The sequence below is a fragment of the Amaranthus tricolor genome, chromosome 3 (assembly GCF_026212465.1).
Source record: "Amaranthus tricolor cultivar Red isolate AtriRed21 chromosome 3, ASM2621246v1, whole genome shotgun sequence".
Classification (NCBI taxonomy): domain Eukaryota; kingdom Viridiplantae; phylum Streptophyta; class Magnoliopsida; order Caryophyllales; family Amaranthaceae; genus Amaranthus; species Amaranthus tricolor.
Window position 1 is genome coordinate 2967256 of NC_080049.1, and position 19975 is coordinate 2987230.

General features: G+C 30.1%; 2 protein-coding genes across 2 annotated transcripts; both read left to right on the top strand.

Moving 5' to 3' along the window:
• The first annotated feature begins 260 nt into the window (after positions 1-260).
• Positions 261-4103, top strand: LOC130808128 (receptor-like protein kinase 7). The gene is made up of 2 exons (XM_057673587.1): positions 261-2960; positions 3457-4103. The coding sequence occupies exons 1-2, from the start codon at positions 377-379 to the stop codon at positions 3840-3842; spliced, it is 2970 nt and encodes a 989-aa protein (XP_057529570.1). The 5' UTR covers positions 261-376; the 3' UTR covers positions 3843-4103.
• Positions 4104-8819: 4716 nt separating this feature from the next.
• LOC130808129 (alpha-1,3-arabinosyltransferase XAT2-like) lies at positions 8820-14137 on the top strand. The gene is made up of 4 exons (XM_057673588.1): positions 8820-8955; positions 9247-9339; positions 9990-10521; positions 13412-14137. The coding sequence occupies exons 1-4, from the start codon at positions 8820-8822 to the stop codon at positions 14055-14057; spliced, it is 1407 nt and encodes a 468-aa protein (XP_057529571.1). The 3' UTR covers positions 14058-14137.
• Positions 14138-19975: the final 5838 nt, after the last annotated feature.

The window sequence follows — 19975 nt, forward strand, 5'->3', positions numbered from 1 at the left end:
ATCTTAAATTCTTTTTTAATTTCATCTACAAACATATTTTATCTACTTGTTCGTTTTCTTATTCTATCATGAGATATTGATAAGTGTTTAAAACAGACGCAATAATTCAATATTTAGTGGACTTTGTAACTGAATTCGATTCGACTTGAATTAAAAAAATTACTATTATATAAATCAATATGGATAGAAAATTCAATTTAAAACCGATCAAAAATACTAGACCCGAAATCAAACTAATGACCTAAGTCAATATCTCTGGTTAACAAATAATCGAGTATTTCTTCTATTTTATGTTTTATGAATTTATTTTCACTTTTCCGTTTCCCGCTAATATTTTCTCCATTCCTTTTCCCTTGTAGTCTTACTCAAATCTACTATGCTTCCGTTGATACTCTGTTCGAACCTCCTCTTTCTTCTACTCTGTTCTTCCACTTTATCTTCATCCAATGAACTGAATTCCCTTCTTACAATCAAATCCTCTCTTCAATCCTCAAATTCCAATCTCTTTTCTTCATGGAATCCCTCAAATCCCACATGCAATTTCACAGGAATTTCCTGCAATAAATTAGGAAATATAATCGAAATCGACCTCTCGAACCAGGGATTATCAGGCACTCTTCGTTTCGATGCAATCTGTTCATTGCGTTCCCTTAAAAAACTAGCTCTTGGGTATAATTTTCTTTCTGGAAACATCACAAAAGATATCAGAAACTGTACTCAGCTTCAATATTTAGATTTGGGTAACAACAACTTTTCTAGTTTAATCCCTGATTTTTCCAGTTTAACCCAATTGAAGTTCTTATACTTACAATTTAGTGGATATTTTGGGGTTTTTCCATGGAATTCTTTCACTAAAATCACTACCCTTGTTGAGCTTAATATTGGAGATAACCCTTTTGATATTACTCCATTTCCTAAACAAATTCTTCAATTAAAGAATTTAAATGTCTTACTTCTGTATAATTGTAGCATTTCTGGGCAAATTCCGTCAGAAATTGGAAATTTAACAGACCTAATTGATCTTGAATTATCACAAAATTTCTTATCTGGGTCAATTCCATCAGAAATTTCAAATTTAAAAAATCTAAAGTACCTTAAAATCTGGAGAAACAATCTTACCGGAAAATTACCCTTTGGGTTTAGAAATCTGACAAATTTGGAGCAATTTGATGCTTGTAATAACAGATTAGAAGGTGATTTATCTGAGCTGAAATTCTTGAATAAGCTTGTTTGGCTTCAATTATACAACAACAATTTCTCGGGTGAAATTCCACCAGAATTTGGGGAATTCAAAAGCTTAGCAAATCTGTCTTTATACAATAACAAATTCACAGGAGAACTTCCTATGAAACTTGGTTCATGGACTGAATTTGATTTCATCGATGTCTCGACGAATCATCTTTCAGGTCCAATTCCTCCTGATATGTGCAAAAAAGGGACCATGACAAAGCTTCTAATGCTTCAGAACAATTTTTCTGGTGAAATTCCAGTGAGTTATGCTAACTGTAAGACCTTAACTCGGTTTCGAGTTAGCCAGAACTCACTTACTGGGAAAGTTCCTAATGGGATTTGGGGATTACCAAATGTTGATATTATTGATATTGCTAACAATTTTCTTCACGGTTCAATCACAGGAGATATCAATCAGGCAAAAAATCTGCTCCAAATTTATGGGTCTAACAATAAATTATCTGGTTTTCTTCCTGTGGAAATCTCTGGTGCTTCTTCATTGGGTTTGATTGATTTGAGTAATAATCAATTAACAGGAGAAATCCCAGAAAGTATTGGTGATCTGAAGAACTTAAGTACCCTTAATTTGCAAGAAAATCAGCTTTCTGGTAATATCCCTAATTCTATTGAGAACTGTCTTCAAATGGGTGATCTTAATTTAGCAGGAAATTCATTTTCTGGTCAAATCCCATCTTTTGGATCTTCAAATAACTTGTATTCTTTGAATTTGTCACACAATCAGTTATCTGGTATGATTCCTAATAGTGTTTCATCTCTGCATTTTAGTGTTCTTGATTTGTCATATAATAAGTTATCGGGTTCGATCCCCGATTCGCTTACAGTTGAGGCATATAAGGATAGTTTTGTTGGAAATAATGGGCTTTGTAGTAGAAAGAATACTAACTTTTTAAGGCCATGCTCATGGAGGTCTCAAAAGCATCATCACATGATTGTTGTTTTTGTGGTTATAGGATTATGTATGTTGGTAGTTTTGACGGGTTTTTACATGTATAAGATTTTGTATAGTGCCAAAATAGATCAAAATCTTCCTGTTTTTATGATGGATGATAATTGCTGGAAAATGAACTCATATCATGTGCTTAACTTCACCAAAGAAGAGATACTTGAATCGATCAAGCTAGAGAACTTGATCGGAAAAGGCGGTTGTGGGAATGTTTACAAGGTTGGCCTTAAAGATGGGAAAGTGGTTGCTGTGAAGCATGTATGGTATACCAATTTGTCTAATTATAGCCAGTATAATGCAGCTGCTCATACTTATTCTCCAATGTTGGATAAAAATAGTAGTTGGAATAGGACTAAGAGTAGGAAGATCAAGGAATTTGAAATGGAAATTGAGACATTGAGTTGTATAAGACATATCAACATTGTGAAGTTGTATTGTAGTATTACTAGCAAGGATTCGAGCTTGTTGGTGTATGAGTACTTTTCGAATGGTAGCGTATGGGATAGGTTGCATAATAGTGACATGGGTTTGGATTGGCAAGGTCGATATGAGATTGCATTGGGTGCTGCACGAGGGCTAGAGTACCTTCACCATGGGTATGAGAAACCAGTCATTCATCGCGATGTTAAATCTAGCAATATACTATTGGATGTCTCTTTGAAGCCTAAGATTGCGGATTTTGGACTTGCAAAGATTGTTCAAGAGGATGGTGTTGGTCTCGATTCAAGTCATGTAGTTGCAGGAACGCACGGTTACATTGCTCCAGGTATGCTTTGTTAGAATATATAACATATCCTAGTCTCAACCATCAGCTTAAGTTTTTGGTTGATTTGGTTCCTTAACATGGTATCAAAAGTTAATGTGACAATAGCCACGTGTTCAAAACTCAACCACCCTTCGTTTAAAGTGCCTTCGTTTGAAGTGGAATATTCAGTGTATCCACACTTTTAGCCCAAAGATCGTCTTTCGTGTGAGGGGGCGTGTTACAGTATATAACATATCTTGGGGCCTTAACCATCAGCCTAAGCTTTTGGTTGAGTTGGTTCCTTTACATGTCTTACACTAGATTATTGGGTCGTGAATTCATTTGCATTTCGTGTTTATGTATAGTTGTGGATGATGTTTGTTGTTACCGGTCATTTAGTAGCAATCTCTTTGTTTTTACAAGGATAAGATTGCCTACATCCGACCACCTAAAACTGCCTACAATATCTAAGCTTTTTGTACTTCTATGATAATTTTAAAGCTTCATTCATGTGCAGAATACGGATATACACTGAAAGTGAACGAAAAGAGCGATGTTTATAGCTTTGGGGTCGTTTTATTAGAATTGGTGACAGGAAGAAAGGCAATTGAGCCACATTTTGGAGACAAGGATATTGTTAGTTGGGTAACTAGCAAGCTTACAAATACAGATCACATAATACAAAGCATAATAGACCCAACCATCTTGGAATCACATAACGAAAAAATGGTGAAGATGTTAAGGCTTGCAATCCTTTGCACGTCGAAGCTTCCGGAACGTAGGCCAACCATGAGAAGTGTGGTTCAAATGCTCGAGGAGATTGAACCTTATAAATTGGTGCCACTGCCTTCAATGTTAGTAAAGCTGGGCAGCACAAAAAAGACAGAGGATGGAAAAAAATAGGTGACGCATAATGTAAAAATACGGTTTTAGTTAAGATTATAAAACACGCATGTATAATTTTGCAGTTGTCTAAACCTATATTTTAGTTACATTATAGTTGTAAAATATGGTGATGAGTATAAATAATAGGCTTTGGTTGTGTATAAATGTATCTAGTATATATGTAGTGACTTAAAATTTCCACAATTGCCTATTTACCCCTTCCTCTTAAAGTTTTATTTTTAAAAATACATCAAACTCGATGCTTGTTTAAATAAACACTATATATGGATTTCTGTAACTATTATAAACATAATACGATTATTTGCAAAAAACTATAAAAGGACAAAATACATAATATTAAAATAAACATATTAGAAAAGAGATAAAATAGAAATCTCAAAAGTCCTATAAAATGAGGACACATATGGGTAATTTACTACTTTCTTAAATAACCGTTAATTACCTATACATCTTCAATTTATAAATCATATATTGAAGTGTTTATTGTTATATGGCCGCATGTGAGTTCTCTCAGGCCAAACAAAAAGTAAAGAGAGGTAGTAAATCATCTTGTAATTTTGATGAGTTAACTCTTACTATTATTAATAGTTGATTATTTTTTGGTCTTGTAAGTGAGTTATTTTTTCTCCTTTTTAATCGAATTTTTCAAACCCAGATCTTATATTATAACAGTATTAGAGTCAGATTTGTTATTGAGCCTTAATAAGTAGGTATTTATTCAAACCACTAATTAAGAAAGAAAAAAGTACTCCACTTTATAAACTTAAAGAGTAACTTAAGTTACTAATTGGTTTTAGTAATAAACCACCTTCTTTGAGCTTGTGATGTATCTCTTGCTTTCTTAATTTGAGTTGTCCAAGCTCATTTTAAAACAATGATAAGAGTATAAAACTTAAACACTAGATCTCTTGTAAGACCGCTACATTCATGCGACCGACCCAAGCGTCCCATCCCATTCATTTTTTTACATACAACCTTCAAGCCTTAAATTACAATTTCCAAGGCTTGGTCTTGATTAAAACACTCACTAATATGCTCATTTTAATGCTTAAAACCTCAACTCTAAATCTCAACCTTTTTTCTAAAAGTTTAATTTTAATTTTAACTAATTACTCTAACAATTAAAATGTCCATTTCAAGGTGTTAGGTCCCAACGTCAAGGCTTAATGTCCCTAATCCAAGCCTAAATAAGTATACCTTCCTTCATCAAGGATTAAAATGACTACTTCAACATTTTAAATATTTTATAAATGTGTATTTCAAGATCTAAAATGTCCATTCCAAACATGAACACTCAAAAAAATTAATTTTAAAAAGAGGTTTAATTTTTTTATAAAAAAAACTATTTTTTCTTTAAAAAAAAGAATGGATTTAGGTTTTTGGGCTGGGGTGGGGTCACATGGAAGTAGCGGCCGCATTAAAAAATTGGTGTAACATGAATAAGAGCTTTTACCATCAATTTGAATCTCATTTAATTCTAACCCTCTTTTCAAGTGGAATTATTAGTGCCAAATACGAGAGAAATTTATATTGCATTCAAAAATCTAGTCCAAAAAGCTATCATGTGAAGGAATATGATAAAACATAATATATTTTAGAGCCACAAATATTAACGTAAGTTTTTAGTTAGATATATTTCTTTAACAATCAATTTTAGACGAAGATCAGATGGGTGCTTCCTAAAATTTTTAATATATTCTTCTTTAGTTTACTAACATAAAATTTCAAAAACTGACTATTTTTTTTGAAAAAGCAAAAATTGACTGATAATAGTGTAAAAAGTAACTTCTTAATTTTTAACTTTACAAAAAGTACATATGTGTAAATATTTGATTGGATAAGGAGTAGAATTATAATGTCGTCTAGAGTGAGAATAAATTTACGTAGTGTTTGGAAACAAGTATTTTATTTTAAATTATAGATTTTAATTATGAAATCATAAATGAAGAATTTAAGAATGAAAAAATTTGGGCAGTCATTCTCAAATTTTCAATTTTAACAACTTTAAAAATAATGGTAGAATTTGATCTAAATTTAAATTTGAAAATTTTTAATTTGCTAAACTACAAATTTAAACCAATTTCAAATTTTCAAATGAAATCATCGTTTTCAAATATAACATTAAGTAAATCTATGAAGTGGGATGAAATAAAGTACGACTAAAAATTTTGATATATCAAACATGAAATTAGAGAATATTTTTTTTAATTATTGGACGAGTTGGGGAAAGGCCGAGAGATAAGTGAGAATCGGCACCAAACATTTGTGGAGAAATCAGATTTACCAAACATAAAATCCGAGAATGTTAACTGATTTAGTAAATAGCTATTGAAATGCTACATATATACAACCTGTGATTCACGTTTCTTCAAAACATTCACCCCTACAACTCAACTCGAAAAATAAAAAACAACAAAAATTTCAAAAAAAATCAAATACCAATTAGTGTAAACCTTTGAAATTCTATTTAGATTTATGAATTGGAGTACATAAAATTATAACTTTGAACATTTAGTGTATAATAATCCTAAATAAATAATCACCAAATACTACAAATAGTAATGGGATAAAATGTATTAAAAATATAAAGTTCAAATGGGGTTTAAAGGATAGGCCAAAAGAAAAATTGAAAAACCGAGTCAGCATGAAAAACCGACTCGACTTTCCTGGGATGGGACCTACAGCCGACTCGGCTTTAGGTACTGGAATCAATATTTTTTCCAGCAAGAAAAGCCGAGTCAACTTTCTTGGGGTTGGAGCAAAAGCCAACTCGGCTTTTTGTTCAGATCATACCGTTGTGACTTTACGTTTTCTTTGAGTTAAGTGCATTGGATTCTTTCTCTTACTCCATATCAAATCTGATGTTACAAAGGCTTAATGAGGAAGAATAATGCTTATGAATACCATAGTTATAATGGTATTGATTGGTGGTCATTAAGGTTGATCATCAATGGGTGATTAATTGTGTCATGACCCTTGACTATACTTGAACTAGTATAAATAGGGGCTTGGAAAAGGATGAAAAACACACCAAAAAAAGTTTCTGAATTCTTGTCGTTGCTTTCTCTCTTACTTGTGTTCTTTCAAAAAGAGTTATAAACTTCTTAGAATTTTTCCAAAGTTTGTAATTCACCAAACACTTTGTCATTAAGGGACATACCCTAAGTACTAAGGGTGTATTGTGTTGTTTGTATCTCGTTGTGAATTTCCAAGTCAAAACCCAAGTACCTTTGTGGGCGAAATATCACAAAAAGAAAGTTATATATTATACACCTAAAAAAAATTAAGTTTCCGGGTAACGATTGTCATTACAAAGATAATCTTCAATTTGCTCTTAGTGTATTCTTATAAGTTTTATTTTAGCCATCAATAAAGGGAAAATACAAATGTCCAATTTTAATTTGTATTTTACATTATTACTTTGTAATAATAATATAACCATTTGAATTGGACCCTAATCAAGCAAGATAACGTAATTCATAAATTATTCATCTTGATGTTTAAAAAACATAGATATTGTACAAACTGTCGAAAAATATATTTCATTCGTCGTTCTATTAAAATTTTTACTATTTCTCTTGAAATTCTTATATAAATTTACGTAACATTATAATTTCGATTAGAAAGAAGTATATAGAAAAGGGATCAAAGTGTAATCTATACCTACACATAGTCCAAAAGGCCATGAAAATTAAATTTTATATTTTGTTATTATCTTTAGTTCTCTACAATTGGATTCACAATGACACACAAGAGTGTTACCATCCATTTTAGCATCCTCCTTTTTCTTCACGTTAACTCTTAACCTATCATAACACTCGACCATGATTTTAAGTTTTTGATTAAATTGATTTCTTGACATAATAATTGAAATCAACATGACAAGAGGTCATGAGTTCGAATTTTACACACCCCTATTTTAAAACAAAATATTTCGCGCTAAATTTGAGGAGGACTTGTGCCTTATTCACAATTTTAGCCTAAACAGCTTTTTTATGTGAATGAATGTAACATATCCAAAGACATTAACCATCAATTTAAGTTTACGTTTTTTTTAAATTTAAACCTATATCACTGTAGATTCCTTTATTTATTTTTGTGGATTCCATAATTTATTATTGTAGATGAAGTATGATTTTCATAATAGAAAAAAACTGACATTGTCCTGTATAGAAGTGAAGTAGAATTTTACGCCATTGACAAAACCTCAATTTTTTATACTAAGTAGATTTTAATATTAGAAACATAAAGAAGTCTGCAGCATAGAGAATTGGTTTTGTCTTAAGCAAGTACCGCCCGTCTTCTTCAAATAAGATTCTAAATTTAATTCTCATTTAATTTTTATTTCTCTCCATTACTCTCCACCTACCTTGTAATCAGAGCCGACTCTACCACATCAGCAACATGAGCAATGGTTTAGGATCCCGTCTATTAAGCGCCCAAAAAATATGTGTCCAACTTTTAAATTCAATAATGAAAATATAATATTTTTATTTTCTGGCTAATAATTAAGTAATTTTTATTTTCTTTTTGATAATTATTCAATCTAGCTAACTAAGTAATTCTATTATTCCTATAAAAAAGCATTATTGCTATAATTATTTTATTGTATTTTCTTCTTTAATTAAATTAATTTAAAAAATCAATACTTTATTTAATCAAAATAAAATAGTAATTTATTATTATTACGTAAAATATAAACATATACCTTTGTAAATGAAAAAATTCATATTTATTAATTTTTCGCTCTAGACAATTAAAAGTTTGGAGATGACCCAAGCATGTGTAGAAAAGTTATTAATGAGTAAAATCAGGAGATTTTTAGGAGTATTAATTAATGAAGGGGAAATAATTTAAAAATAAAACCTTGATCTAGCCTCGATTTAATAAACCTGTTTAAGTCAACAAATTATATAATAAAAGTGTTGATTAAACGACACTTAAGTAAACTTCAAAGTGACGCTTTTAGTAATCATGGAGAAATTAGCAGCAAAGAGAAGGCAGCTAATTAAAACATTAGCAATTGCTGCACTTTTATTCTTCTTCCTTTTTCCTTTCTTTCAACAATCTTTTCCTTCTAGGAATTCTTTCACATTATTTGGTTATTCAAGTAAGTTAGAATTTAATTTCTAGTATTAATATTTTAATTTATATGTGATTTAAAATTTTTTTTTTAATTTTTTTGATTTTCAAAGTCATATGGTATATTTGAATAAAACTATATTTATTGTAAATATGATAATTTTGAAAACTAACTATTAAAAACTAAATGAATACCACCTAATTAGACTTTGATCATAGTTTTTATGAGCGGGACAAATTGGGTATAATGATGATATTTTGTGGAAATTTTATGTTTTAACTTAATGTTGAAGAAAATGATAATGTGACCTAAATGAAGGAAAACATCAAATATGGAGCAAGGAAAATGGCATCAATCCTATGGGAAAGAAAGAAGCAATGAAGTTTAACAACTTAAGAAGACTAGTAAGAGGTAACCTTGTTATTTAAATTTCCTTCTTTTCCCCTCATATATTTAGAGAAGTTAATTTTCAACTAAGAAATATTATAACCATAAGAGTTATATATCTAAATCTATCTGAGTTAAACATAGAAATACTCAACCTTAATTATATTGTTAAATTATATAAGTCATATTATGTACAGGTCATGTTTAGTTTCACTAATTTTTACTGATTCAACTGGTTTATAGTAATTGAATTTGACATTTTCTGATTAAAATTGATTTTTACTGATTGTAACTAATTTTTAGCTATAAATTATAACTAAATTTTACTCATTAAACTGTTTTTTACTGATTGTAGCTAATTTTACTTATTATACTGATTTTTACCTATTGAAATTGATTTTACTAATTAAAACTCTAAACAGGGCGTTAGTTGAAGAACAAGAATGATTTTTAAGGAAATTATTGTTTAATTTGTTTTTCTAAAATTTATTTAAAATGTTTAAAATAGTTACTTGACCTTCCTAAAATTGCATGTCCGTCAATTAGCAAGGGTGAAGCACGATCTCGCCTAGGATCTCATACATTTTAGGGTTTATATTATCTATTACGCCTTTAATTTTAAAAGCATTTTTATGTTTAGCACACGGCCGGCCCTAATAAATTGTTGTGATCAGGGAAAGATCTAGCACAACTTGATTCAACAGGAGTTTCATGCATCTATGACTTTCACTTCGAACAATGCATCATCAACAAACCAGTGATCATCCCATCCAATCAACCCATGACTGTATACGTACCGTCTGATCAACCATCAGAAAAACAGACGGTGCAGCCCTATGCAAGAAGAGAAGATCCAACGGCTATGGTTGAAGTTACACCAATACAAATACTTCATGGAAGAAATATATTAACCAGAAAAAATGCTTCTTCTTATTGTGAAGTTAATCATGGTGTTCCAGCTGTGATATTCTCAACTGGTGGATTTATTGGAAATATGTTTCATGAATTAAATGAGATTATAATTCCATTATTCATCACATCAAGACATTTTGATTCAAAAGTGCAATTTATGATTACAGATTATGCAGATTGGTGGGTTAAATATAAGTTTAATAAGTTCATCAAAAAGTTATCTTCTTTTGAAGTTATAGATGGTGATTCTGATGGAAGAATTCATTGCTTTCCAAGTGTTGTTATTGGTCTCAGGTAAATTTAATACTAATTATATATTCTTATTATATATCGTTATATATTGTTAACTTATTAATTTAAATTTAACCCTTTAAATTAAAAGCCACTTAGTGGGAGCCACTTAATATTATTGGGTAATAAATTGTCAGTCTGGTCAATGTGAAGAATTAGGCTAACTTGGTAAACCTATAACATAATGCCTTTTTGTATCAATCACCACTTGTAATAGAGTATATAACTATAACTAATAATTTCAAAAAATTTTAAATTTTTGATTTTTGATGTGATATTGGAAGTCTCACCCATCAAAGTAGAAAATTTTGTGCTAAATATTTATAGAATAGAATATTGTGTATATCTTGTAAATCTTTATATTTTGATAATTATTTTATGTTAGAGCAAATATTTTTTCAAAGGAGATTCTAATATATAAGGAATGATAAAGATTGCAAAAATGTAAAGAAATAATAAACAAACACACCAAGAATTAGAAGGTGGGAAAATCCTAAGATCAAATTGATATTAGATTATAAAACCCACCCAATGGATGAAGGCAACTGTATTAATTAGTTCTTGATCACACACACTAATCAATTTTAACAATGGAGATGAAAAACTATAGAAAATACAAGAGTGGTTGAAAAGAACCCTAATTTTGTGGCTTTCTCTATCTAGATCAATCTCACTGTGTTTCTCTCTCTTGAATACAATGTAATTCCCACCCTTAATGTTGACTAAGAGTGTATATATATACTAAACAACAAAGTGAGAAAATGTCTCTAAAGAACCATAGAATAGTAGCTTCATAGAGCAAAACAGAATGTTGCGTCCTGGCCTTTCTGACCTCTGCTCGACTCACTCGAGCCATGAAGCTTGGTTGAGCAAACATTAGCCCCAACACTCTAACAACTTCTGTTTTTGTACCTAAACACATGTTCCTTCATATACCCACTTAATACAAGCACATATACTCCTCAACATCAAGACACGAGATTATGAGTCACAAACATAATATTTTGTAATTAGCTAGTTTTCTTAATCTCAAGATTACTCTTGTAGCTAGTTTCCTTACTCTCCAAGATTACTCTTGCATTTATTCTCTCATTTTGAAATGAAATAATAACCAATCATTTTACCGATTCTATCATGACAACCGTTTCCCACCCTTACGGTCGCCCCCTCTCTTGCTTCTTCCATGGCTTCTCCTTAAATTCATCCCACTACTAACTCATCTCTGGGTATCCTTGGGCCTTGTCCAGCCCATAATTTCTTTACCGGGTCATCTTCCTAGCTGGACTACTTTCCGAAGAATATCAATCAAGCTATGCATACTCTTTCTTTTTCCCCTCTAGATGAACATTTTTACATGGATACCAGTGCTACTACCCACATGACTCACTCTCAAGGTAATTTTCTTAAGTATTTTCCATTGAAGCATCACCACAATAATCACATAATTGTTGGTAATGGTAATATGATTCTGGTTCAAGGTCACGGTGATTTACCCATTTATCCCTCTAGTCCTTCCCTTACTCTCAAAAATGTCTTACATGCCCCTAAACTCATTAAAAATCTTATCTCTGTTCGTAAGTTTATTCTAGATAATAAAGTTTCTGTTGAGTTTGATCCTTTTGGTTTTTCCGTGAAAGAACTGGGCACGGGGATTATCCTCTTACAGTCTAATAGCACTGGTGATTTTTATCCTTTCCATTCGACGCATGGAGCCACCATCCCGTCCTCTCCACATTCGGCTTTTTTATCTTCTAGTATTTGACATTTCCGTTTAGGTCACCAGGGAAATGACATTTTGCATTCCGTATATTCTAATTCTATCCGATGTAATAAAACTCCATCTTTTGTGTGTCATTCTTGTCTTTTGGGTAAATATGTTAGATTACCTTTTGTTAATTCTCAATTTGTGAGTACTAAACCTTTTATTCATAGTGATGTATGGTCTTCTCCCGTTTCAAGCCCTTCGGGCTACAAATACTATGTCCTCTTTCTTGATCATTATACAAATTTTTTATGGACTTTTCCGTTATTTCGCAAGTCTCAAGTGTATGATATTTTTATGCAATTTAACACCTTTGTCAATACTCAATTTGAGCTTAATATCAAATCTTTTCAATGTGATCATGGGGGTGAATTTGAAAATAAAATTTTTCACCATTTTTGTGCTACTCGGGGTATCTCTCTTCTTTTCTCTTACCCTCAAACTTCATCCCAAAATGGAACATCCAAAAGAAAAATTCGCACAATAAATAATATCATTCGTACATTATTGTGTCATGCATCCATTCCCTCTTATTTTTGGCCTCACAACTTGAATACCACTACTTATCTCCTAAACATTCTTCCCTCTAAGTTACTTGGTCATTTAACTAACGTATAAATTCATATAGCTAAGGGTTTAAGATAGTTGCTTCTATTCTTATGAAATTTTTTTTTATTTCTTACCACCTATAGAAAATCATTATTCTCTACCCTTTTTGCAGGGAATTCACCTTATCTTCAAAATATTAAATAAATTAAGACGAATCAAATAAGATCTTAATAACTATATTTTAATTTATAGTTAGATTAATAATAGAATACAAATTAAGACTTATTGATGAACAATATGCCCAAAAACCAAATATTATAACTAATTTGGAGAGGAGGGAGTAACAACTATGATATAACAAGTCTTATATGAGACCATCTCACTATGAGACGATCTAATTGATCATTTTAAGATAGTAAGTCATCACTCTAAGTCATAAGTGCTCACTTAAGACTACTGATCACTTTAAGATTGTATGGTATAGGATGTACATTGGCTCAACCTAATAGAGATAGTCTCATCGTGCGACCGTTTCATTTAAGAATTTGTGAATATGATATTGAATGAATTGACATGTTACAGGTACCATGACAATTTAGCACTCAACAGCTCAGATATTCCAGGAGGCTATACAATCGCTGATTTCAGGAAGTTCATTGGTGAAACTTACAACTTAACCATATACGGGCCAATCAAGCCCAACAAAAGGCCCAAAATTCTCCTTATATCTCGCAAAGAAACAAGAGTCATACTTAACGAAGATGAAATGGTTAAGATGATGTCAAATATGGGCTTTGAGATCCACAAGTCCATGGCCCACCAAACAATTAAATTGGATCAATTTGTTGAAATTGTCAACTCATGTGATATTATCATTGGGGCCCACGGGGCTGGACTAACAAATGAAGTGTTTCTCCGAGATGGGGCCGTGGTGATCCAAATTGTACCATTAGCCCTTGATTGGGCTTCTGATACATACTTTAAAAGCCCGGCCCATCAGATGGGTTTAAAGTACATGGAATACAAAATTGGGCCCAAAGAGAGCTCTTTATATGATGTATATGGTCCAAATGATCCAATTGTTTCGGATCCATTGGTTGTGTTTGAAAACGGGTATAGGGCAGCAAAAGCACTATTTATCGATGGACAAAATGTCACCGTTGATTTAGCTAGGTTTAAAGGAACTCTCAATGAAGTATTGAAGTATTTGGGATATCCAAGCGTTTAAAATATAAATGATAGAAAAAAGTGTATATATAAGTACTTGTATTTCTTATGTTATTTTGAAATGGAATGATATTATAAATATTTTCTTGTTTTTTAAATTATAAATGAAACGATATAATGAGCCTATATTTCTTAATTTAAGCGTACATATTTTTAAAACGTGTTATTTAAAATATAAATGAAACGATAAAATGAAACATTTTTTAAAAAAAATTATTGAGATAATAAGATCATCATTTTTATAAAGTCTCATGTTTAGAAACTTTGAAAATACACAAATAATGGAGACATTAGTAGCAAAACTTTGAATGAAAAGGGTAGCTAATTACGTTGCTTGATGAACGTGGGTCTGATACACAGTCAAATCAAAACATGTAATGGTCACAAATAAACAAGGGTTACGACAATTTATATGGCCGTAATTTTGAAATATTAAGCATTAGAATCATTATATAACGGCATGATTTCGGAAAAGATATGATGGGAATTGAATACACATCAAAATATGTCACATTCTTTGATAGAAAAAGTGCTTATCTAAATCTATATGATAAGGCAGGTTAAGGAAGTATTATTTTTTTTTTTTCAACTTTATTCAAGGATTTTTTTATTTATTTCTTTTTTTTTACTTATTTTAATTAATGTATATATAAAATTATTATTCCCAACAACATATTTAAGAGATTAAAGTAAGCTCATAATGCTTTTAATCTTATGCCATTGAGGCATATTAGAAAAACCCTTAGAAAAATAGTAGACAATTTTTTTTTATTGATTTATCTAACTTATGCCACAAAGGTATAGGTTAAGAATCATTAATTACATCATTTTAAAAAATATTGTTTAAAAATATTTTTCTAAATATTTTGTTTTCATATTTAAATTAAGTAGTATATATAAAATATCACTATGTTCAACTGTAGCACTGTCCTATAATTTATTTAATACGTTACTCTTTAGGATATGTTTGGATTGAGTGTAAATATTAAAGGGGAGAAATAAAGTCAAATTAATGAAATAAAAACAAATAGAGATGCATTTGAAGTAGTTAAAATAGTTTTAAAGAAGGTAAAATAAACATGAAATAAAAATAATGAAGGAATGATTTCCTCCTATTATGGAGGTAATACATTACCCCACCCTCCCCTAAGATAAATATCTACTCCACAAAATTGAGAACTCCCTTCATTTTTTCATCACTTTACAACTATTTTTCCATCTCTACAACAATCAAATTTCACTAATTTTTCATTTATCAATTTCATTTTCTTACATTGACTTTTTTCACCCCTTTATATATTTACGTCGAATTCAAGCATGTACTTAATGAAGTTACTTAAATGAGATAATTCATACTCTTAACCTTTGCGTTGTGGAATGTAGACTAGACAAACCCTTTTTTTTATTTTATTTATGTGTAAGGCTTTGTAATCACATCAAGAAAGAGTGTAATTAATCAATTCGTAATAATCGAATCTATATCACTGGAGTGAATGAAAAGTATCGAGTTCGACTTACTCTATTCACATTATGTTTTAAAAAAAAGAAAAAAGTGCCTATAATAAAAATATATTCTCCATATAGATTTGAGTTGATTTTTTTTTAACGAAATAGGAGTGAAATAATATTCGTTCTGCTTACAAGAAAATTTTTTTGAAGAGAAGGTCTGCTTCTACTAATAAATAAATTAAATAAAATAAAATTAATAATCTAATTTGGACAGCCATCAAATCACAGGTTGTCAAAAATATTAAGTCTATAATCTCAAAAAAAAAAATCTCATAAAATATTAGGTCTATGGACTTTATAAAAAAAGGAATTCAATAAAACAAGGAATCAAGAACAATAATATCCAAAAAGAACACTTCAAAAAAAAAAGAATATCCAAAAAGAAATTGGAAGCAACAAAAGTTTAGTTGGATAAAATAATGTATTTTATTTTATAGTAATACATAATCTCAGTCATTGGATTGGATCGAATTCTTTGAAACATGGAAAAGGCCAATTAGACGCTTTAGCTAATTAGTTATTATCAAATTGATAGATTTGATTGAATCCATCATCCAGTCATTGTGGATTATGTTTTTTTATTGCAAGATAGGTCGAGGAAAGGGAAGGTTAGTAATAATAGAATCTTTGACATTTTGTTAGAGTAAGTAACTATCTTGAGCTCTCAACAATTAACTTAAGTTTTTAATTGAGTTGGTTTCTTGACATGAGGTCACGAGTTCGAATCTCAACCATTCCTCATTTAAAGTAGAATATTTAGCGCTAAGTATGTGGAAGACCTGTATGTGTTGCATCCATACTTCTAATCCAAAGTGTTGGAAATATAGGGAGATATAGGTTTTTTCGAAGGTCTTCTCAAAATCTTCTCATGGTTACAATTAACACACATTAATAATAAGAATATGTATAACATTTATGTATAATAAATATTTTTTAGAGTTTTTTTTAGCATGTGTTTGATAAGGAAAATTATGGTGTGACACGAACTTGTTGTTGCATTAAGAAATTTATTTTTCGACTATCCCAAGTGTAAATAGACAAGATTTTTCAAAGGTTAACATAACCACCAAAAACAATGTACACTCACTATTTGAGGTGTAGAGCAAATACTACTCTCGCACTTGTGAATAAAAGAAGAGATAATAGAATAAGAATTGTGTGTCTTAAAAAGGATGAAACACCCATTATATATAGTCACTTTCAACAACTCTATTTCAACCATCATAAATCATATTCCCTCTGTTTTCATATTTTCTTTTCAAATAGAAATTAAGAATTTTAGTGTCAAACTTTGAGTATGATTTCTCATTGATCTATATAAAAAATATATTCATGTGGGATCTTGATAGAGTTGTCTCAGTATATATTTTCTAAATATCAACTTTTTAGAATTTTTAAAAACTTACAAGTAAAATTATTTAACTTTTAAGTTTACATTGAAATCTGTGCAAAAAGTAAATGGGAAGAACATATAAAAACAGAGGGACTAATAAAGAGTATAAATGTATTCTAGTAGAATTAAAACACTCCATAAATAAAACTATAGTTGTTAGAGAAAGCTTTAAATGGTCATTTCCAACAATCCCCCACAAATACCATTTAAAAAAAAATACTTGTGTAAGAGAAGGCTTTGGCACATAGTTGATAAGTGGACAAAGCCTTGAACTTGTTGTTTAGTGAAAGGAGGCAACAATTCACAAATTCTTGTGAATGAACTAAGTCTTAAACTCCAAGAACACTTGATCAAACAAGTGAATTAAGTCTTGAACTTATAAGATTTGAATTAAGACCCTCAAACCACATGCCTTGCCTAGAGAGGTACAAACTTCGGTTAAGTTATATGGTACATTTTTATGGCCTATGCACCTGCCTTGATTTTTATGGGCGCTCTAGTGAAATATTAGCCTGAAATTCCACATAGGAGGTGGCCAACCCCCATACTCATATAGGTGGATCGTCTCATGTAGCACACCACAAAGTACTACAACATCCATTAGAGCCCAAGGATTCATCCCTCAAATATAGAGCAATGCTAACAAATGCCACAGGGATAGTTGAAATGCATGCTCATCCACGCTTGGTCTTCAGCACTATCCCCCTCGACACATCAAGAACTACTTATCTTGATAAAAATTTTGAATATGGTATGCATGGTATTCATATTTCTTATTTAGGACTTTTGCCTCATACAGGAATCATGGTATTCTTTTCCCCAATGAAGAAAATTGTATCAAGAACTACTTATCTTGATATCCTTTTAATAAAGTAATAAATGGTATTCTTACTTCCTCCTAGAGGAACTAATCCCATTCGAAAAATTATATCACAATATCATACTTATCTCAAAATTAAGAAACATCATCAAACAATATCATACAATTACCTCAAGTAACATATAGTTTGATGCTCACAACTTAAGTATGATATTCAAAACAATATGAAATACATAAGTATTCCAAACTCATTATGTTTATAAAAGAACAACTCATGCATCTAAAAATTAACTCGAACACTTAAAGTCTAAATTTAAATTAGGCACCACCTTCAAGTCATATGCATAATCTAGATAATCATACTTTATCCCTTTTCATATTTATTCAACCAACAACATAAGTCACACAACATATTATGAATACCTTGCAACTCATCAAATATAGTAACAAATATTCATATAACAAACAAGTGACTCAATCAAAATCATGAACAAAATCACAAAGGGACTCATCAATTACTAAAGGTTTCACAAGTTCTTCAAACTCAACTTAGTTCCTAAAACTTCTTCCCAATTATTAGAAATACTTTTATTAATAATACTTTAGAAAAATACAAAGAACATCACATACTTAAAGAGGTTTAAAAACACAGTAATTAATAACCTTTAGTAAATACTTTTTAAAGAATTTCATCAAAAATACTCAAATAAATATTATTTTGACAAGAGAATATTTATATAATACCCCCACATTCAAGGAGTTCAACCATACTTTAAGAAGATCACATAATGGTCACTATGGGATAAATTCCACAATTTTAATCCCTAGTTTTACTATCCCTCTTATCTTTAAAAAGTTTCTACATTATTTAAAAGTCATGATGCTTGCAACTCTAAATTTTATGAATCAATTTAAAAGTTAAATAATTACCACATTTTTAACTCATCAAGATTCAACCACACACAAGCTATAAAAGCTTCAAACCACATATTTAAAACCTTACGAAACTTGATGCTTTCAATCTACATGACAAGATAATGTTTGCAAACTTGTACTATCAAGTCTTTAAACATCAAGAAATAAATTATTTTGAATAACTCACTTTCAAAAATATCTTAACCATAATGAGTAAACTCTAAACCATATTAAAAATATGAATTTTTACTCAATAAATTAATTTATGAAAGAAACAACTAGTAGTAAATAATACAAATAACCTCCAGACACACAACATATAAGATATTTTAAAAGTCAAAGTTGATTACTGAAAAGTCATAAAAACCACGCCACTTAGTCAATTTATGACTAACTTCCAATAACAACAATTTGCTTAATAATCCACTTAAAATAAGAAGATTTTAACACTAGTTTTTTGGAAGAAACTAATCCATATTTATGTCAAAAATAATCATGCAATGTTTATTAAGTCTCTATTACTCATATTCATAAACATATACACCATCAAAAAAATTAAAGGAGCTAATTAAGAATTAACAAACCACCATTTTAAGGTTTGCAACTTACAACAACATACTTAATACCCAATAAAAATAATAAGATGACTTAATAATTAACCACTTTATTTGGTCATGAAGTAATCTTTATTATTAATTAAGAATTAAAACAACTTTAACTCTTACAATATAAAAGTATGATAAAAACTCAATTTAAATAGCCATAAAAACTAGCCGTTATAATATAGCTGTAATAAACTAGCCATTATGAGCTAATCAACACTTAAAATTATCTATCATTTAATGAGTCCTTAAAGAGGTCCAAGTAATAAAACTATCATAATCATCACAATAGATGACCAAATCATTACCCTCTTAAAAGTAATTTTAACACCCATTATGAAATTAGTAATAATAACGTCATATATTATAGTAAATCACCTTCAATTTAAAACTTTACTAGCGTGATCATCTTTAATCAAATTTTAAATGATATCAAATGCCTACATATTAGTTACAAAATTAAGAGGAATAATAATAATATACTAACAACAATTTAACTAGTCCATCTTACTAATAAAAGTGTAAATAAACTCAAACATATATTGACTATATTTAACTCACATAACTCCATGACACATAAATTCCATATAAATTGAATCAGAAAAAGGAGTTATAACAAATAGTTATTTTTAAAATTTTTTTATCATCATTTTGTCTTTGCCCCTTTTCTATCATTTTTC

Excerpts from the sequence above, each read along its gene's own strand:
- LOC130808128 (XM_057673587.1), top strand. The coding sequence starts at position 377 with ATGCTTCCGTTGATACTCTGTTCGAACCTCCTCTTTCTTCTACTCTGT. Across the intron at positions 2,961-3,456 it reads GCACGGTTACATTGCTCCAG|AATACGGATATACACTGAAA; the intron begins GTATGCTTTGTT and ends ATTCATGTGCAG.
- LOC130808129 (XM_057673588.1), top strand. The coding sequence starts at position 8,820 with ATGGAGAAATTAGCAGCAAAGAGAAGGCAGCTAATTAAAACATTAGCA. Across the intron at positions 9,340-9,989 it reads CTTAAGAAGACTAGTAAGAG|GGAAAGATCTAGCACAACTT; the intron begins GTAACCTTGTTA and ends TGTTGTGATCAG. Across the intron at positions 10,522-13,411 it reads AGTGTTGTTATTGGTCTCAG|GTACCATGACAATTTAGCAC; the intron begins GTAAATTTAATA and ends GACATGTTACAG.